Source organism: Andrographis paniculata, unplaced genomic scaffold, assembly GCF_009805555.1.
Source record: "Andrographis paniculata isolate CXL003 unplaced genomic scaffold, ASM980555v1 Contig52END, whole genome shotgun sequence".
Taxonomy (NCBI): Eukaryota; Viridiplantae; Streptophyta; class Magnoliopsida; order Lamiales; family Acanthaceae; genus Andrographis; species Andrographis paniculata.
Genome location: NW_026137587.1, coordinates 4,760,666 through 4,781,144, shown reverse-complemented (window position 1 = coordinate 4,781,144; position 20,479 = coordinate 4,760,666). Strand labels below are relative to the sequence as shown.

At 31.4% G+C, this 20,479-nt stretch overlaps 3 protein-coding genes and 1 non-coding gene across 4 annotated transcripts; 2 read left to right on the top strand and 2 right to left on the bottom strand.

Annotated features, from left to right (window-relative positions):
* Window positions 1-2,042: 2,042 nt before the first annotated feature.
* Window positions 2,043-6,298, top strand: LOC127254043 (tRNase Z TRZ3, mitochondrial-like). The gene is made up of 12 exons (XM_051278903.1): window positions 2,043-2,539; window positions 2,817-2,906; window positions 3,094-3,138; window positions 3,222-3,276; window positions 3,383-3,426; window positions 3,502-3,945; window positions 4,053-4,321; window positions 4,395-4,524; window positions 4,606-4,656; window positions 4,754-5,157; window positions 5,232-5,853; window positions 5,933-6,298. Exons 1-12 carry the CDS (start codon window positions 2,078-2,080, stop codon window positions 6,248-6,250), a joined length of 2,934 nt encoding a protein of 977 aa, XP_051134860.1. The 5' UTR covers window positions 2,043-2,077; the 3' UTR covers window positions 6,251-6,298.
* Window positions 6,299-6,926: 628 nt separating this feature from the next.
* Window positions 6,927-7,000, top strand: TRNAN-GUU (transfer RNA asparagine (anticodon GUU)). Its single transcript has one exon. It is a non-coding gene; the product is annotated as a tRNA-Asn (tRNA).
* A 203-nt stretch (window positions 7,001-7,203) lies between these two features.
* On the bottom strand, window positions 7,204-8,577 carry LOC127254045 (aquaporin TIP2-1-like). Its single transcript, XM_051278910.1, has 3 exons — window positions 8,339-8,577; window positions 7,889-8,139; window positions 7,204-7,767 (listed from the first exon to the last, which is right to left on the bottom strand). The coding sequence occupies exons 1-3, from the start codon at window positions 8,463-8,465 to the stop codon at window positions 7,399-7,401; spliced, it is 747 nt and encodes a 248-aa protein (XP_051134867.1). The 5' UTR covers window positions 8,466-8,577; the 3' UTR covers window positions 7,204-7,398.
* Window positions 8,578-17,445: 8,868 nt separating this feature from the next.
* Window positions 17,446-19,752, bottom strand: LOC127254038 (protein JINGUBANG-like). Its single transcript, XM_051278894.1, has 2 exons — window positions 19,088-19,752; window positions 17,446-18,428 (listed from the first exon to the last, which is right to left on the bottom strand). Exons 1-2 carry the CDS (start codon window positions 19,658-19,660, stop codon window positions 17,700-17,702), a joined length of 1,302 nt encoding a protein of 433 aa, XP_051134851.1. The 5' UTR covers window positions 19,661-19,752; the 3' UTR covers window positions 17,446-17,699.
* Window positions 19,753-20,479: the final 727 nt, after the last annotated feature.

Sequence of the window (20,479 nt, the reverse complement as noted above, 5' to 3'; positions counted from 1 at the left end):
ATTGGATAAATGGCTTTTGGGCTCAAAGAAACCCTTTTCTTTGTGCAAAGTTAAAGTAGTTAGTGATTTACTGAATTCCAAAACAAAGGCATACTTTAAAGCTGAAGCTAGGTCTTGAAAGAATTTTATGTCGCTGCATAAATCCTCTCTGACCTTCTACTTCTGTTCCCACTCACAGTGGTATCAATCCGCTGATACCTATTTGTTAGTTGTGTAGGGGTCTTTCGTACATTGATGCCAGCCATCCATTAAGTTATTTGTTTTTGAAGCATGCCTTTCCAAAAATTGATGAACATCTTAGGAAGTAGCATTGTGTCTATTACAACTTTACTAAGGAAAAAAATATATGAGAATGCAACTTTTCTGTCTCTATATGCTGACAAGAACTGATCTCTCTCTTGATATGTTTCATACTTCTAAAATCCCTGTGATGGCTATAAACGGAAGAAATTATTTACTTGATGTATGATTATTCTTGTAGATGTTATTTCCCTGACAAATGAAATTATTTTTGATGTACATGTAGGTTATGGTAATTAATTAGATGTTCTAGATTGGTTAGTCTCTAACCCAAATTGATGCATGTTTCCAAGTTTAGTTATTGTTCATGGAAGTTTAGTGTTTGGAAGAGGGGGAATAACGTGGTGTTGTACACATAGATGAGCATTTAGCTTTCAGTGCTACTAAAGGTATTCAAACCATGATATATAGTCAAATTTCTTGAAAGTATTGGGGGTGAATTTGGTGCCTGCCAAAATGTTGTTACATCCACTGATGGAACTGTTTTGTTCCTGTTGACAAATCCGAACTTTTATCTCAGGCCACTTTTGTATTGGCAGAGTTCAGCTCTGAGGTATGTGTTTATTATTTATATGTTGAAACATACATGTGTCTATTATTTCCCTGAGAATTCAGTGTTGATTGTTGATACTCTAGAGTGTTCTAATTTGGCTATGTATGTTCTCTAGTCTTTACATACTTGTAATCTCTCTCTTTGTTTTCTTTCTTTTTTCTTTTTTTTTTTCTTTTTTTTTTCTTTTTTTGGTTTTGTTTTTGAACCTCTACATAAATTGGACTTTCTGGTTATAAAAATTTAGTTTGATAGCATAAATGATTTGGCTTTTCATTTTAGTTCCCCATTTGAATGGTTTTGATTTGACTGCAATGCTTGCACAACTCATTCTTAAATCATGGTTTCTGTGGTCGCCTTTGGAATTGGATTTTTATTAGAAACTTACACCTTTATACAAGAACTGGTGTTTTGTGTCTTTAGTTTTGTTGGTTTTGAGTTAATAAATAAACATTGGATATGTTTAATATAGAAAATAAATATTTGATTTAATACATTATTTTTTAAAAGAGAAATATGTTGAATGGTAAAAAGATTGGAATAGAATTTACATAAGAACACATTTAAAGAATATGTATATACCATCATCCTTCATTTGAAATCTACTTGATGCATCCCTCATTATCTATAAACTTTCTTTACACTCCTTAATTAATTAACAACAATGGATGTGTTTAATTGTCTTTTGAATTACAAGTTCTTTGGGTGTTTTTTCATTTTTTATTTTTATTTTGATGACGTGGTAATGCTTTGGGTGTTTTTTTGCTTTATTTATGGCGGTCAACAGGTGCTGTTGCAAAAAGGATTTTTAAAAATTTTAAGTGTAAAAATTTTATTATTATTTATTTTTCAAATGAACAATTGTATTATTATAAAAAAAATACATAAATAAATATTTATAATATATTGCTGCTGATGTTACAATAGTTTATTATTTTACAATGTTTTCAAAACATAACAATTAGAAGAATAAATTTGTCCAATAACAAATAAACATATATTCCATGAAAGTTTTTTAATGAAATATTTCAATGATTGAATCTTAAATTTTGAAGGGCAAATATATCTCTACACTCGCATATTACATGGTGAAAAAACATCAAATATAAGAAAGAGGGAAAAAAAAAAAAAAAAAAAAAAAAAAAATCGGAAATCCAAAACAAAATGGATAGAGGTGTTTTTCCGACAGTTCAAAATTTCAGCCCTTAAACCCTTCAAATAGCAATAATGCCCCAACTAGCAACCTTCCGCCTCCGCCTTCTCCTCTCCTCCGCCAATCATCACCACCGCCACTCTGCCGCCGCTCTATCCTTCCCTAAAGCCCGTTCCTCGTCCACTTCTCTTCCGCTGCTGCATAAGCCCCATTGCAGAAGTTACAGATCGCCTCTCCTCTTAGCGAATTTCTCCTCATTACCCAGAAAACCCTACCGCACTGATAAGAGGAATTCGCGCACGTTCGATAGAAAAGGTAGTACGTTGAGGGAGAGTTTGGATAAGAAAGGTAGTAATAGCGATAAAGGTGGACTCCTGGCGATGGAAGAAACGGAGGGAAGTCGGAAAGCTGCGCCGGAGGGTTTAGGGTTTAACAGAAAGAGGGCTGAGGGTAGAGACGAGAGTGATAGACCCAAAAAGAATCTGCAGGTCAAGGTTCGGAAGCTCAATCCTGCTAATACCATTTCCTACGTTCAGGTAACTTTTTCATTTGCTTCTTCGTTATACTGTTTTCGACTTTGAAAAACATTTAAATGTGAAATGAGTTCTGAATTTGATGTTTAGATGTAGAATAAGTGTTGGAGTTATATTTGGAATGGAAATGAAGTTTTGAATTTGATGTTTTATGCTTAGCAATCATTATATTTTCACTTCCTTTTTGCTTAATTTTTCACTGATTTTGATTTTTTATGCTTAGCTATCATTAGATATTCATTTTTATTTTTTTTGAATTGGATTTTTTTGGATTTCACAGATTCTTGGAACTGGTATGGATACACAAGATACATCCCCATCAGTATTGCTATTTTTTGACAAGCAGAGATTTATATTTAATGCTGGAGAGGTGAGTGCACTCTGATTCGATTCGATTTTCGTTATCTAATCCATTCTGGCTCTAACAAACATTTGTGTTTTCAAAATTTGTTACTTATAAAATTTGGAAGAATAATGTCGATAAAGCCATGAACTTCTGATATTTGAGTGGTTTTAAACTTGTTTGGGCTGAATTATATTCGGAATTTTATTTCTAGGGACTTCAACGCTTCTGCAGTGAGCATAAAATCAAATTGTCGAAGGTATCTTACGGATAAAGATACATTTAGTTTCTGTTTGTTCGTTCATTTCTTTTATTCCTTATTTTCCGTGTGAAACTTTCCAGATTGATCACATATTTCTTTCGCGTGTCTGCTCTGAGACTGCCGGTGGACTTCCAGGTGTGCAATTAAGATTCAATCTTTTTTCGATTCATGGGATTGCAATATTTGTTTTTGTTCCTAGTCTTAGAATCTTGATGCTTTTCTTTTTGTTTTTTTACTTCAGGCCTTTTATTGACTTTGGCTGGTATGGGCGACGAAGGAATGTCTGTAAGTGTGACTTGAATTTGTATACTCAGCAATTATGTTATCGAATAATAGCCTAACTCTTTATTTTTTCTGAAGGTCAATGTATGGGGTCCGTCAGATTTAAAATATTTAGTCGATGCCATGAAATATTTCATCCCTAATGCTGCAATGGTTCACGCCCGTAGCTTTGGGCCAATGCCCAATTCCAACGGATCTTCTATCAGCTGTACAGGGAAGTTCGACGATCATTTGGTTCTTATTGATGATGAAGTTGTGAAAATATCAGCTGTACTCTTGAAACCAAATTACAGCGGAGCTTCTAACGTAGCAGCTGAAAAATGCCGTGGATCAAATTCTCCCGAATCTGATGTTAATGCTACTAAGCCTGGCGATCTTTCGGTTGTTTACGTTTGTGAATTGCCTGAGATTAAGGGGAAATTCGACCCCCAAAAAGCTGCTGCACTCGGATTGAGACCGGGACCAAAATATCGTGAATTGCAATTGGGAAATTCTGTTAAGTCGGATCGTGATGATACCATGGTAGATTGCTCGTGATTAACCCTTTTTTTTTATTTCTATAAGAGATATCAAATTGTCGATGCTAAGAAGCTTTTTCGTATTTAAATCTTGTGTCTGACCCCTTTCAGGTACACCCGAGTGACGTACTGGGCCCTTCCATTCCTGGTCCTATTGTACTGCTAGTCGATTGCCCGACAACTTTGCATTTGCAGGAGTTATTGTCTTTGCAATGCCTTTCACCTTACTACATAGGTTCGGAATCCGATGTTCCAGAAGGTTCCAAACTTGTTAATTGCGTGATTCATCTAACTCCAGCGACTGTCACGACAACGGATGATTACCAAAAGTGGATGTCGAAATTTGGAACTGCTCAGCATATTATGGCAGGGCATGAAATGTCGGTTTCTCATTCTTTGCCTTTTCGATCTTGTTTTTTTTTCCTTTCGAGCTGATGGATCTTTTCATTCCAGGAAAAATATTGAGATTCCGATTCTAAAATCGAGTGCTAGAATCTCAGCGCGCCTCAACTATCTGTGCCCTCAATTTTTCCCATCCCCCGGCTTTTGGTCTCTACAGTCAGTTGCAAAAAATCCTAACCAAGTATGTTTTAATATTTTTTTACGATATTGTGTTTAGTTTTTGAGTTTGTACTGATTATTTTTGCTTCTACTGTCTTGTTAGGATCTCTTGGCAAGGCCCGATCGAGTGATTCCAGCAGAGAATCTTCTCAAGGTATAAAGAAATGTTTGTTTAGATTGCAACATTTATGCTGGAATTTAGAAACATCTTGGCTATTTACACAATCTGTCACTTCTGTTTTGTCGAGTAGTTCCATCTTCGCCCCTACGCAAATCTTGGATTCGACAAATCGGGTATACCAAAAGCATCATCTACTTCCGAAATCATTGAAGAGCTATTTTCCGAGATTCCAGAGGTTGAAAATGCTTCTAAACTTGTCAACCAATTCTGGCAGAACAGCCGCGGGAATAACGAAGAAAATATATATACGGATGCTAACGATATTCTAACCGAAGAGCCGTGGTTGGATGACAGAACCCTTCCGAGCTGTCTCGAAAACATAACTAGAGATGACATGGAGATTGTTCTTCTCGGCACCGGTTCTTCGCAGCCCTCGAAATACCGAAACGTCAGTTCGATTTTCATCAATTTATTCTCTAGAGGAGGTTTACTATTAGACTGCGGCGAAGGAACCTTAGGACAGCTAAAAAGAAGGTAAAAAAAAATCGATCTAAATCTTGTTCCTTTCTTCTAAATGTTCGACTCTTACAATAACATTTCGACTACAGATTTGGCGTCCAAGGCGCTGACGAAGCTGTAAAAGGATTAAGATGTATATGGATTTCACATATCCACGCCGATCATCACGCCGGTTTGGGAAGAATACTCACTCTGAGACAGGATTTATTGAAGGGAACGCCGCACGAACCTATCGTAGTCGTCGGCCCACGGCAGCTCAAGAGGTTTCTCAACGCCTACCAGAGGCTCGAGGATTTAGATATGCTCTTTCTTGACTGTTACCACACCACAGAAGCTTCGCTCGAGGCGTTTGAATCTTACGAAAGTGACGAAAATGGAAATGCAGGTGAGAATGACGACGCAACATTGTTTTCCCGAGGAAGCCGCATGGAAAGCTTTTGGAAACGCCCGGGCAGCCCTACGCAGATTTCTGCCGTCCTTCCTATCGTAAAATCTTTGAAGAAAATTCTCGGCGAAGCCGGTTTGGACGCACTTGTAAGTTTCCCGGTCGTGCATTGCCCGCAAGCGTACGGAATTGCGCTGCAAGCGGCGAATAGGACAAATGGAGCGGGGAAAATTATTCCCGGGTGGAAAATTGTGTACTCGGGCGACACCCGTCCTTGTGTAGAACTCGTCAGAGCTTCTCGAGGCGCGACGATTCTTATCCACGAGGCAAGTTAGAGGAAATCTTGCGATAATCTGGAGATCTTTTTTTTCTTGATTGAAATGTAGTTTAATGATGATTTTGCAGGCGACGTTCGAAGATAGCATGGTGGAGGAGGCGATTGCGCGGAACCATAGCACGACGAAGGAGGCTGTGGAAGTCGGGGATTCTGCGGGGGCATATCGAATAATTTTAACTCATTTCAGCCAGAGGTACCCGAAGATTCCGGTATTTGATGAAGGACATATGCATAAAACTTGCATTGCTTTCGATTTGATGAGCGTGAATATAGCAGATGTGCATTTGCTCCCTAAAGTGTTGCCATTTCTTAAAGTCCTGTTTAGAGATGACATGGTTGTCGATGAATCTGAGGATGCCAATTTGAATGCTGCTGCTGCTCTGTAATTCTTTTTTTCTTTTTTGTCGAGGGTGACACATCCATTTGCTTATTTATTGTTGCCTTTTTAGAGGTTTTCATTAAGCTGGTAAAAGTTGACACGAAACAACAATTCAACAAAAAATTGATATAATAAGACAATTCAATACGAAATAATTAGTTTGGGGCAAAGATTTTAATTCGATTATGTATACGAGTTGACACAAATTGATGCAATAATAAACAGATCAAAACAGTATATATATATTGTTGGGACTGGTTCAACTCAACACTAGTATAATATTGTCTGTTTTAAAGCCCGCACGGATTTGTTTTTGGATATTCTCCAAAAGCTCTCATACTAGTGGAGTTTACTCGGGACTTATAAGGTGTGTAATTTTTTTCATCACTTCCAATATAGGACTTGGGTTGGCACCCCAACAATTAGTGTGACCTTGATTTATATATATATATATTTTATATAAATGTCATTATAGCTAGTATTACAAGATAATAATATAAGTATTTTTGTATTTTTCCCTTGATTTAATAAATATATAAAAAGTAAATGTAACATTTAGAGTCGAACGGATGAAAATATTTATTATATACTTAAAATAAGTATAATTTAATAATTAGCTTATATATTTAAGCAAACAATTACTATATATACAAATAAAAAACAAATCTTTAACATAACAAGAAGCTGGAATAGCTCAGTTGGTTAGAGCGTGTGGCTGTTAACCACAAGGTCGGAGGTTCAAGCCCTCCTTCTAGCGAATTCTCTATTTTATTTTTTGCAATTCTTTCCTTGTTCTTTTCACCTATATGTTTGGTTCGTTTGTTCTACCTTCTCTTCACAGTTAACATTAAAAGGAGATCCCAATGAGGAATACCGTTCATCATATCAAACAAATGGGACCATTCTGTTTCTGCCAAATTTCAAAAAAGCATAAAACCAGACCCTTCAAAGCACATGCAATTTCAGACAAAAGAAGCACAATAATTCTTCCCCTTAAATTATTACAGATGCAAACAAGGAAATTACCTTAGCACTGATGATCCAAAGGGATTTCAAACAACCAGAAATTTAAACTTACAGAAAAACAAGATCAAGAAAGGAAGAAAGAAACAAAGGATACAATCAAATCAAATCCTGAAATGAACTGAACTGAAATTAAAATTCAGATGCCAATGGCTGATGCTCATGCTGCATGTACACGTTGCTGTAGACGACCCCGGCCAGCCCCCCTCCCACGAGTGGGCCCACCCAGTATATCCATATATCCGTAAAGTCGCCGCTGGCCACCGCCGGTCCGGTCGACCGGGCCGGGTTCATCGACCCGCCGGAAAATGGCCCCGCCGCCAGAATGTTGGCCCCAACTATGAACCCTATGGCGATCGGAGCTATCACTCCCAACGAACCCTTCTTCGGATCGGCGGCGGTTGCGTACACCGTGTAAACCAGTGCGAACGTTATGATGATCTCCATCACCACGCCTTCGACGGCGCCGACGCCGGCGCCGAGGCCGTGGGTTGGGATTGTCTGCGAGGAAGAAGAAGATAAAAAAACCGATTTGAGGCATAGTCGTGGTTTGTGAAAATGCGATTTTTGGAAAAGCGTGTTGGGGAGGGGTATATAATTAGGTTTGTTTAATTCGTTTTACCAGGCCGCCTGTAACGACTTTGAGGAGGAAGGAGGCGACGATGGAGCCGAGCAGTTGAGCGATCCAGTAGAAGATTCCGGTGAGGATCGTAATTTGGCCTCCGACGGCGAGACCGAACGTCACGGCGGGGTTCACGTGTCCGCCGGAGATGTTCGCACCGACGGCGACGGCTACGAACAGCGCCAGTGCGTGGCACACTCCGATCGCCACCAGCCCCGGCGGATCGAGCGCGGCGTCCGACGTCAATTTGTCTGCCGGAATTCAACAGTAATCGCCGGAGGAAATCAATTACATGTCAGAAATCCAGATTAATTTGATTTACTTCGCAATGCTTTAATTTCATTATCAGCTAGGGTTAATCAAATCAAAATAGAAATAGTCCTCAATTTTCTCTGAAATTAATAAATCAATTAAAGCGATAGAAGTAGTAGTTAGTAGCGAGCTACTTACTGTAAGCAATGGCGGAGCCGACGCCGGCGAAGACGAAGAGCAAAGTGGAGATGAACTCGGCGATGTAGGCCTTCACCGAGGAGAAGCTGAAGGAGTCATCGAACCGTCCAAAAGCAATTCCGGGCATTTTGATCGACGGTCACAAAAATTGCTTGATTAATTAATTAATTCTAATTAAAATATATTATTAATTAAAGCAGATTTGGAGACACAGAAATGTCCTATCCATCACACATATATATATATATATATATATACTCGCAAAGCTGAATAGTTTTTCAGGATGGCAGGGTTTACTTTTATTACTTTATGATTATTTTTATTAATAAAATTAATTGCATTATACAATTGGAGCGGATATGTTAAACAACTGTAATAACACGTACCCAAATGCAACCACATATAAATAACATAAAATTTTTATTAAAACTCCGTAAAGAATAATTATTGAAATACTCCCATCCTTCAGCTACAAAGTATACATATTTTTATTTTAAGTATACATATTTTTATTTTAAGACGTTCAATTACAAAATAAGTATTTCAACCCTATTTTTTTCCACAATTACAAAATAAGTATTTCAACCCTATTTTTTTCCACAAATACTCTTATTTTACATCACATCATTACTTTTATACCAAAAAATAAGGACAAAAATATCGTTATACTACTTTTATCTGCCCACTATAATTAAATTACTATTATTTTTTAAACTCTGCTCCAAAAATAAATATATATTTTATCCGTGGACGAAGGGAGTACTATTTTTCTTCTTTCACCTATACTAACAATAAAGTCACGGTATCATCACTGTCACAGTTCCTCTATCCTAGTATTAGAAATTATTGAAATATTATTTTAAATTGAATATTTGATTTTTTTTACTTTTATAAATAAATATTTAAAGTTTTTGTTTTTATTTTTTATTTTTTTTTATTTTTGTAATAAAATTTGAATTTCTTTCCTTTGATTTTTATAAAAGGTATTGTGTTCTTTATTATTATTTTTTAAAAATTATAATACAAAAATAATATTCAAAGAATAGAGTCATGGTTTTAATTGTATACGGTAGTAGTAAATATCTGTTTTTTATTATTTTTATTTTTTTATAATTTAAAAATTCGCAGTCGCTACTTAACGAGTGCGTTCCAGATAAACACTCAGTCGAATCTAATAGTCTGTAACGGAGGCTGACAAGACAAGTTCATCCTAAGTCAACCATGTATAATAAGCAAAACTTAAAAGCTTTGGAATTTGAATTTTGAATAATGAAATTTTAGTTTAACTTTTTTTTTTGTAAAAATAACTATTAATGTAATATTTTAAATATAAAATATATTTAGTATAATACATAAATTTAAATAAGAAAAAAAAAATCTATTTCCCCAATTCATCTACTTTCCCGTTCCACATAATTTGTTTCTATTCGTCTCACATAACTTGTCATTTTTATTTTTGAAAATATAATTATGCATTTTAATCGCATTTTAAATTTTAAATTTTATAATTTTCTTAATTTTAATTAAACTATTTACTTATTTTAATCTTAATCTATAATTATTTTTACTAATACACTTCTTAATTACTTACTAATTATACTTTACCTAAATTCTCGTGTCTACGGTAATACACCCATATTACATGGGACGGAGGGAGTAATATTTTTACCATTTTCTCTCTTATTTTAAAACTCTTCTATCAACTATGATAAGTGTAATTATATCCAAATATTAAAATATATTTAACCTTTTGTATTTTTAAGAACTAAAATATCAAAAATTATTTATATATTTTCACTAACTAATAAAATATTATTCCCTCGTCTCACCTACCGTGTACATATTGTCATTTTTGTTCGTCCGATATCTCATGTCACTTTAGTTTTTTGCAAAATAGTTACACACCGATAATCTCATTTTAAAATTTTTAATTTATAAATTTTTAAATTTAATTAAAGTAATTAGTTACTTTAATCTTACTCAATAGTATAATTATTTTGACTAATACATTCTTAATTATATATTAATTATACTCATCTTAAATTCTCGTACCTATCGTAACTCGGATATATAATGTGGGACGGATAGAATATTATTTTTAATTCACTAAATAAAAATAATAAAAAATAGGTTGAATTAAGATAGAAAAAGTATGTTTTATTTAATTCTTTTACAGAATTATTTTTTGATAAATAATAAAAAAATCCATAAGAATATCTCCAAACAAATGCTACTCCCTCCGTCCCACATAATTTGTTCTTATTTTTTATTTTCGTCCGTCCCACGTAACTTGTCATTTCTATTTTTGGAAATATAATTATGCATTTTAATCACATTTTAAATTTTATAATTTTCTTAATTTTAATTAAACTAATTACTTATCTTAATCTTAATCTATAATTATTTTTACTAATACACTTCTTAATTACTTACTAATTATACTTTATCTAAATTCCTATTCCTGTGTCTACGGTAGTACGCCCATATTATATGGGACGGAGGGAGTATAACTTATTATTTATAGTATAAAAATATATTTATTGCGTCCACTTAAGTAAATATTTACTTCTACTGTGCATTTGAATAAATATTACTATATTTTAATGATAATTTGTTATAGTTTTATATGTAAAAATTATTTTACTTTTAAATATTGTAAAATTATTTTGAGAGTGTAGATGTAAATAAAGATAAAAGTGATATATTTTTAATGTTTGGTGGGTCTACAGCTACTTTCAGAAAAGAGTTTTGTATTCGTCTGCACAATGAATATTCACTTATTTGATACTATTTATTTTTATAAATTTTATATCAAATATATTTTTTTTCTCACACAAATAAAATAAAATATTAATTTTACTTTTCTGTTTTTTTTTTTCTCATATTTTTAAAACTTCAAAACTTGTAGGGTTATAGTAGCTGGAAAGTTCGAAAGTCTTCGTCCTCATTACTGCCAAAAACGTAAACAAGATAATGATAATTATTGGTTATGTTATACTTTTATAGAATTTTGACAATGATTAATGTTTTAATTAATTAAATTAATAGTGCTTTAGAGTAGCAATCTAAATTTGTTGGGGGTACATTTTGAAATGATAAGATTTTAAATTGAAATAATTATTTAATATTACATAAATAAGTAAATATTTAATATATTTTGAATGAAAAGAAAAACAAATATTAAATATAAAATAAATATAAAAAAATATTATTTATTCTTTTTAAATAATACAAGTTTGATTTTGAATCCAAATAAAAAATATAGTTTAGTATAGTTCATATTGTATATATTTTCTACTTATAAAATATTCGTTCTTCAATAAATTATTCATGTTTTTATTTTTATCCAATATTTATTTTTATTTTTATTTTTAGTAATTGTACTATCTACCTAACATTAAAAATATCGTTACAATTTATAATATATTACACTTATTTCACACAATACTGATAAGGTTATTTGAGTTATTTTTATTTTATTTTTATTATATTATAATATAATATTAATATTTTTAAAACTCAATGCAAATATATATATATATATATATGAAATGGAGAAAGTATAAAAATTAAATTTTATTCAAGCGTTAAATTTAAAACATTCAAAAAACAAACAAAAGCAAACGCATAGTTAATAATTAAAATTCCAGGCTGTCAATTGATAAAAACTGCTTCGGTGGAACTGTCTGGAAGGTCTCGCACTTGCTGTAGCGGGTCCACATGAGCCGACCAATTGGATTAGAGTACAGGTTAGTGCGGCTGTAGGTCCCACTAAAATAATCATATAATATTTTCAAAAGAGTAAGATGATTGGATGACCGGCCGGGCCATGAATATGACTCCTGTGCGGACCGGCCTAGTGCGCCGACCATCCTTAATCAAATCATTGGATTTGGTGGCTTTGTCGGAATTTTTTTCATTGTTAATGTATCTTCATATTTATTTTGTTCTCTTTATTTTGAAAATTTATTTTAGATTAAAATATTTCGAAATTAACATAAATGTCTATTTATTTTTATACACATTTTTTAAAACATAATGGTTCGTTCTTTTGGTGAATTTTATTTTATTTTTATCATTTATATAAAAAAAACTTTAAAAATATCATATTAAATATCACTACAAAAAAAAAAATAGTATATTTGTAACGGAATTTCGTTCCTAAAGTTCACGTAGCTAACGTAATTTTATCTCTAATTTCGTCTCTAATATCATTAGTAACGGAAAAAGTGAATTTATGAACGAAAAAACATCGTTACAAAATTGATATTTTCTTGTAGTGTATTAATTTTATTTCTATATTATACTAAAATAATTTTATATTCAAAATATTATATCAATTTTTATTCTTACCGTATTAAATAACTATTCAAACTAAAATTTAAAATTTAAATGGTCAAACAAATGCATGAAGATATTCTAAATGAAAATTAATGATAAAATTATCAACAAACTACTTAAGAAGTTGCATTGGAAAAAAAAAAAAAAAAACTAGCAATCAATTTGGATTAAGGAGCATAATTCAAAATAATTTGTTTAAAAATGATAATATCTTTTATATATATTTGTTAAAAAAATATTGAATAAATAAAAATTACGGGTGTGATTTTTTTTTAAAAAAATTTAAATATAATATTTTATGAAAAGATAATACTTCTATCTAGTTCATAAGTATTATATATATATATGTGGGGTTTATTTGTTTTATTGTTTTGATTTGAAAATTTTTTTATTTATTAATATAAAAATAACAAGTGTATTTAATATATTATTATTTTTTAAAAGAATGAGAATTTTTCACAAAACATGAGAATAATAATATTTAAATAGTAATTAGTGATATTTTTTTTTATGTGTAACAAATATTGTGCTATTATATTTTAATTTGATATAATTATATTGATAAATATAAGTTTATAAATATTTATAATATATATTATCATTAAATCTACTGAATTTATTTATATATATATATATTATATTTGAACAAATAAAAATGCGTATTTACCTATCAACCGAATAAAAAGACATACTTTTATATATATATATATATATATACATATAAAACTATAAAATATAAAATATAGTAATATATATGTCTGTGAATAGCCTTTGAGTGGACTTATCCATTATATTAATTTTCATAGTGGTATAGGTCATTCTATGCAATTTTTAAATTAAGGTTGTAATGGTTGATGATTTGAAGGAATCTTTATTTTATTTATTTTGGGTTATGAAAAAGGTTGAAACTATAAAATATTTCTAAATAAAAACATAAGGGTTTTTGCTTTTGGTGGCATTTGTTTGTGAGAGGAACATTTTTGACAGTTGAATGTGTTCTTCTAAATTTGATTTTATTTTGAGTTTACTAATAATAATTTAGATATAATGTTTTTATAAAATAAAAAATAAAATAAAATTGTACTCTCCGTCTGGTCGATTTCTTTTTTTTTTTTTTGTCCCACAAAAAATGACATGTTTTTTTATTTTTAGTAAATTTATTCATTTTAAACATATTCAATACATATAAATCAATTTAATTAAATTTATAACATATCTTAACTCACTCAAAACCTATTTATTTTCATGTTTCTTCAATAAACAAATATTTTTATTTATATTTACATTTTTTGTAAAATTAGTTATAAATTAATTATAAATGAATAAATATTTTTTTATTTATTTGTATTATATGCATATTACATATATTTTATTAAAATATAGTGTTAAACATATTTAAAATATCAACAACAGTAATTATATAAAAATAATAAAATAATATCATAACTTATTATTAATAATTTATTAATTTATATTACCTAAAATACTATGTTCCTAACCAAATTGATCATCTAATAAGGAAATATAAAGTATCGAGATGATTTAATAGTAAAAAATAACAATAAATAAATAAAATCATTTTTTATAAAAAAAAAACCCTCATCATCATGCTAAAATAATGCTCTTTATATTATAATTTTTCAATTATTTTTTTTCTTTCATAAATAATAAGCATATTTATAGCAAAAGAATTATATTAATACTCTCTCCGTCCAGTTAGAAAGTATACATATTTCTATTTTGGGACATCCAATTACAAAGTAAACATTTCATTAAATATCTTACTTTTTTCCATAAATACCTTTACTTTACATCACATCATTACTTTTACACCAAGGGCAAAAATGTCATTATATTACTTTTAAGTATCCACTATAATTAAAATATTATTATTTTTTAAACATCGTGCCAAAAGTAATTGTATACTTTATGAGTGGAGGGAGGGAGTATTATTATTATTGTTATTTTAAGTTTTTTACCGTATAAAGAAAAAAAAATGGAGTATTATTATTATTATTATTATTATTATTATTATTATTGTTATTTTAAGTTTTTTACCGTATAAAGAAAAAAAAAACATATATATATCTTGTTGAGAAGAAGGGAAAGAAAAGAAAAAAAAATATTCATAAAAAAAAATGTTAAATAAATATATATGTTGTTTAACATGAGATTCTTTGGTGTTATATTAGTATTCTTTTGTCTAATTATAAGAATATAAAAAATTATCTAATTAATTAAAAATTAAAATTGTACTAAATATTGATTTGGTTTTTATATAATTAATTCATTTTTTGGGGGGGGGAACTATTTAAGTGTATTTTAAATTACATTGTGGCATTATTTATCATTTTTTTTTTCACATAAATATAAAATAAAAACATTATATACAATAGAAAAAAATAGAAAAACATGTTTAATAAAAAAAAAATCGAAATCATTCTTCAAGCTAACATACAAAATCAAACCTTAAGCAAATAGCTTCAAAATCATTCCACTTTAGTTTTTACCTATAAATTTTAAAATTAAAATATTATTATTTTTTAATTTTTATGTCCAATTTAAACCTATATAATTTACAGGATGGAAGGAATACTATTTTATGTTTGAGTATTTGATTGTCTTTTCTACACTCTATTTTTTTTATTATATCATTTACATTAATTTATTTTTTATCCTAAAGATATTTTTTAACTCAAATTATTATTTTTATTTGTCTCATTCAAAAATATATATTTTTAATATAATAAAAGTTTTTTATATACAAATATCAAAATATTTCTACTTTTACACAAATTATAAAAATATTATTACTTTATTTATACTTTATAAGAGCAAAAATATCAAATCATCTCACGCAATTATACTAATCAATAACATATGTTTGTTCATGGAGTTTTGAATTGAACTTTATTATTCTATTTTTTTTTCAAAAATATTAAATTAGATACTTGATTATTTATTTATTATATTATATTAAAATTTAATTTAATTTTTAAAATTTCGTATCAAATAATTATTTCAATTAATTTTTTTTATTACTATTTAAAACTTAAATTCAAAATCAAAATGGAAACCCAACCTAAAAATGCATCAAATTGAATCAAACAGACCAAAATTTGTCTTCACTAGGCCCAAGCCAATTGGCCAAGCCCAAATAATAATAGTGTTCACTATATCCCTAATGTCTAGAGTTATTATTCTAAGTTAGGTCAATACTATTTAATTTTTAACTTAAGTATATGACTTAACTTTAATTTGTAAGAAAATGTAATGTTGTACAAAACTAACTCGAATTGCATATAGAGTAGTGTGAATTTAATATATATATATATCAGGGCCGTTTCGGATTTTTTTTTAGGCTGTGAGCGAAAATAAATTATAGGTCCTACAAATACATGATTAAAATGTATTTTTAATAATATTACTGATTGACGTTGATTGGACAAGAGGTTGAACGTAACCGCTTGACAATGTCAATTTGAGAAAAAAACAGATGAAAGAGAGTCTGAAAGTTCAAAAAGCAAAAAGGATTGAACGAGGGTAAAAGATACAAGAGAAAATGTAAGACAGGTTTGATCGAGTTGTTGGGACAATACGATAGGATGTAAAGTAAAGAAGTGTAGACGATTAGAAAAAAATATAAAATATATATGATTATAAATTAAAATTTAATTTTAAAATTAAATAGAATAATTATGAAGAAAAAAATATAAATTAAAACTTAACGTTTAATTTTAAAATTTAATAATACTAATAATAATAATAATAATAATATTTAAAATATAACCCTCTATTAATTAGGGCTTGTTCAACCTACTCCATGAGCGAGCCGTCCCTGTTTTAAAGATAATTTCCTCCAAAATTTAATATATTTTTATTTAAAATTCAGTCTTGTCCGACAAATATTACATATAAATTTATAATTGAATTGAATTATCTAAAAACATATACAATGGTAACATATTACATATAAATTTATAATTGAATTGAATTATTTAAAAGAATATACAATGGTAACATACATACGACCTTCTGTCATAGTTCAATTTTTATTTCTATATATATATTTTTTTCATTTTCATCATAGTCCAGTAAAAGATACAATGACCTGATTTTGAAAGTAAAAAATAAAATAAAATAAAAAGGATAACTAGCGGATGAAAAGAGGTCTTCTTCAAGCAATGAGAGCATATGTAAGTCATTTGTATTTATTTATAGGTAAATTGCATAATATCCATTACATTTTAGTAATAATATATAAAACATCTCTTATTTATTATTTTTTTTAAAAAAAATTAAAATATGTATAAAAATATAAAATAGTATTTTTATTCAAAATTGATATTTAATTATAAATATACATTTAATTATATAAATTTTATACAAATAAAAAGAATATCAAATATCTTAAATAGTTTTATTATAAAAAAAATTACGGACGATGAAGAATCCAAATCAAATAATTGCAATAGTTACAATCGAATAATTCATAATTCTCACCCCTTCACTAAGTAATTGTAACCCCGAACAAATGCCGAAAAATTGTTCACCCAAATGTGGACCAAATAGAAAACCAAAACATGGACTCAAACGATATCAATATAGCACAATGAAATGCATATAAATTTATGAACCAAGAGAAGAATAAATAGTTCCAAAACATCCTTTTATAATATTTTTATCCAAAAAGGAATTAAAACTTCTTACAAAAAAAATAAAAAGTTGATTAAATCGATCGCAATTTGCATTATATAAAAGGTTAGAGATATAGTATTATGCCACAAGATTAGTTTCGGATCAAGAAAATCCACTTAGTCATACCCATAACTAAGGCTACCGACAGCTTCTAAACATTTTTCCATGAAAAAAATTTCGGCACAACTCCAACAATATTATTTATTAGATTGATTAAAAAAAAATTATAAAAAATAAATATATAATCGCGAAAAATACTACTATTATAAACATAATTCATATACTCTCTATCGACTACACTCATTCATCACCACATTCATGTTCACGTTAGCTCGAAATATTCTCGAGCATTCTGTACTGGCTCGCAGACATCTCCGGCGCCGCCGCTCCTCACCCGCCACACCTTGATCACCCCATCGAGGCCCCCTGTGCACACTGTGCACCCGTCCTCGGAACTATCCTCCAACGACGCCCGGCCTCGAAACGCCGCCACGCACCGCACCGGGCCCCGGTGCCCCTGAAGAACCGCAACGCACGTGTGGGCCCCACCCGCCTCCCTAACCCAAACCCGGCACGTGCAATCCGCCGACCCGCTAACCAAGTAGCTCGACACGCTCGCCGTGCACATGACCGCGTGCGTGTGCCCCGCCAGCGCGCCGCCGTACTGCAGCTGGCCGGAGAACCACCCCTTGAGCCAGTAGTGAACGTACCCGTCGGTGCAGCCGCCGTATAGGACGGCGCCGTCAGGGGTCAAAGATAGGGTTTTGACCGGGGAGTGTTTTGTTGGCAGCGTGACGGTTAGGGAGTGCGGCCACGCGCCGCCGCTGAAGGTCCGCCGCCACACCCGGACCGTGGCGTCGTCGGAGGCTGTGTAGAGCACCCCGTCGTCGCCGACGGCGATTGAATTGATCGGCTCCGGGTGGGCTTGGATTGTCTCGATGCATTTAGAGTCGGAAATTCGCCATACCTTGACGGTCTTGTCGAGGGATGACGAGTATAGTATGTTGTCCGATACGTTGATGGCTAGCGACGATATCGGAGCTAAGTGTTTCTGTAATATTAAAAATAATCGATGTAACGGTTAGTTGTCACGCTTATAAAATTTTATTGAAATAGTATTAATCAATAATGTTGTGTTTATTTGGGACTTTGGATTTTAAATTGAGATTTGAATAGTAAAATTTTTTAATTGAAATAGTGATATGATTGTGATATACATGCTTAATGATGCGATGTTTTAAATATAAAATTAATTTTTAGTATAATATAAAAAATAAAAAATAAGTATTTTGATTTGATATTTTTAGGATAAAAATTTAGTGAACAGTAGAAATTCAAAAAAATTCGCTAAACAAACACACCCTTAGATTGTATTCTTTTGTGAGTTGTACGACATATTTTTACTATTCAAAATATCAAATCAGTTTCTATTTATATTACATCAAATAACTATTTAATTTTAATTTTTTACTATTTAAAAATTCAAACCCAAAAACTAAAACCCACACAACAAACACATCCTAAGTATTTATGTATATAAAAAATAATCGATGTAACGGTTAATTATTATGTTTATAAAATTTTATTGAAATATAGTACTAATTAATTTATATATATAAATTTTTTTTATAAGAATATAGTACATGCAATTTGTGTGCTTAAAGTTTTGAACCTATGAATTAAAGGCGCGGTAACATAATGTGAAATTACTGTTTTATCCTTGCCGGGGATGTAACTTCGGACGAAGCTTCCGGCGGTGGGGAGGGTGGCGAGGCGCACGTGCTTGACGACGCCTTCCCACGTGCGGCGCCAAACCCTAATTTTACAGTCGGCGTAGGCGGCGTAAACTCTGTCGTTGGAGACCTGGAGGGCGACGGCAATGGCGGCCTTTGTCTTCAGCTGGCCGCACTCTGTGAACTCCGGAAGCTTCCAGACGCGCACGGTGTTGCTCTGCGATCCGGTGTAGACGAAGCCGTTGGCGGCGGCGATGCAGAGGATCTGGCCGTCCTTTTTCAGCACGGAGGAGATGCAGCGGCACGCGGCGGCGGAGGCGGAGGCGGAGGAGTCGAGCTTGGAGGTGTCGGGGGTGAAGCAGAGGCGGGGGGTGGGTGGGTGTGAGGAGTCGTTTTGGAGGGAGAAGGAGGGGGCGCCGGTGACGCTGAGGCGCGGCGGAAGGACGACGGCGTCGGTGAGCGGCGACTCCTTGGTGGAGACGCTGCGAGGGAACCTGATGGCGAAGGAGGGGTTCGGTTCGGGGCGGCCATCCTCCATGGATGACGCCATTGTTGTATTGGCAGAAGCTCGATCGAAGAAGAAGAAGAAGATTGATTTGGGGGAATGGAATTGAATTAGGGAATTAGGGTTTGTGAAATGAAGAAATTATATATAATAATAATAAATAAGGTAGTTGAAGAAGGAATGAATTTGAGCATGCATTTACAGTTGCAGTTGTGAATAATAATAATAATAATAATAATAATAATAATAAGAATAAGAGTGGTGCGTGCAGAGGAGACTGGGGCTGATTCATTAATTGCGGCATTGATGAACAGCACGCATCGCTACAGCCACTTTACGTACGTCCTTGTATCTACCTCTATCTATTCTATATATGCTTACGTACCTTTTTTTTTTAATTTTTTTATTTATTTTACCATTTCGGAATTTATTTATTTATTTTATCTGCGGGAGATCTCAACGATTACAATTGCAAGTCCAACCTAAAGCATGATAAGTAATTTCAAGAACTCTAAAATAAATAAGTTCATTGTTGACGCTTCTTAATTTTGTCTGACACATATGTCTAGTGTCTAGTGTGACTTTCCTTGGTGAATCTAATTTATAAACTATTAGGTTTGATTGGAAATTTATCAAAAGCGGAAAAAAAAAAAAAAAAAAAAGCTGAATTGTTTCGCCCATATAATATAATTAGGAACTAAAATTACTTATTACTTATTTAGAAGCTTAACACCTCTTATTTTTATTATTTTTTTAATTAATAAAATGAAAAACCAAAATGTGTGTTTTATTCAAATCCCAATTAAGACCGTTGAATATTGTCTTATATTGAAATTGATGTAGGGTTTTCTAAATTTTAAGGGT

Bases quoted from the DNA above. Each gene is read 5' to 3' on its own strand.
- LOC127254043 (XM_051278903.1), top strand. From the start codon at position 2,078: ATGCCCCAACTAGCAACCTTCCGCCTCCGCCTTCTCCTCTCCTCCGCC. The intron at 4,525-4,605 runs GTATGTTTTAAT...CTGTCTTGTTAG, and splicing joins TTGCAAAAAATCCTAACCAA to GATCTCTTGGCAAGGCCCGA. The intron at 4,657-4,753 runs GTATAAAGAAAT...TTTGTCGAGTAG, and splicing joins CAGCAGAGAATCTTCTCAAG to TTCCATCTTCGCCCCTACGC.
- LOC127254045 (XM_051278910.1), bottom strand. From the start codon at position 8,465: ATGCCCGGAATTGCTTTTGGACGGTTCGATGACTCCTTCAGCTTCTCC. The intron at 8,140-8,338 runs GTAAGTAGCTCG...GAATTCCGGCAG, and splicing joins CGGCTCCGCCATTGCTTACA to ACAAATTGACGTCGGACGCC. The intron at 7,768-7,888 runs GTAAAACGAATT...TCTTCCTCGCAG, and splicing joins AAGTCGTTACAGGCGGCCTG to ACAATCCCAACCCACGGCCT.
- LOC127254038 (XM_051278894.1), bottom strand. From the start codon at position 19,660: ATGGCGTCATCCATGGAGGATGGCCGCCCCGAACCGAACCCCTCCTTC. The intron at 18,429-19,087 runs GTAATTTCACAT...TTAATATTACAG, and splicing joins TCCCCGGCAAGGATAAAACA to AAACACTTAGCTCCGATATC.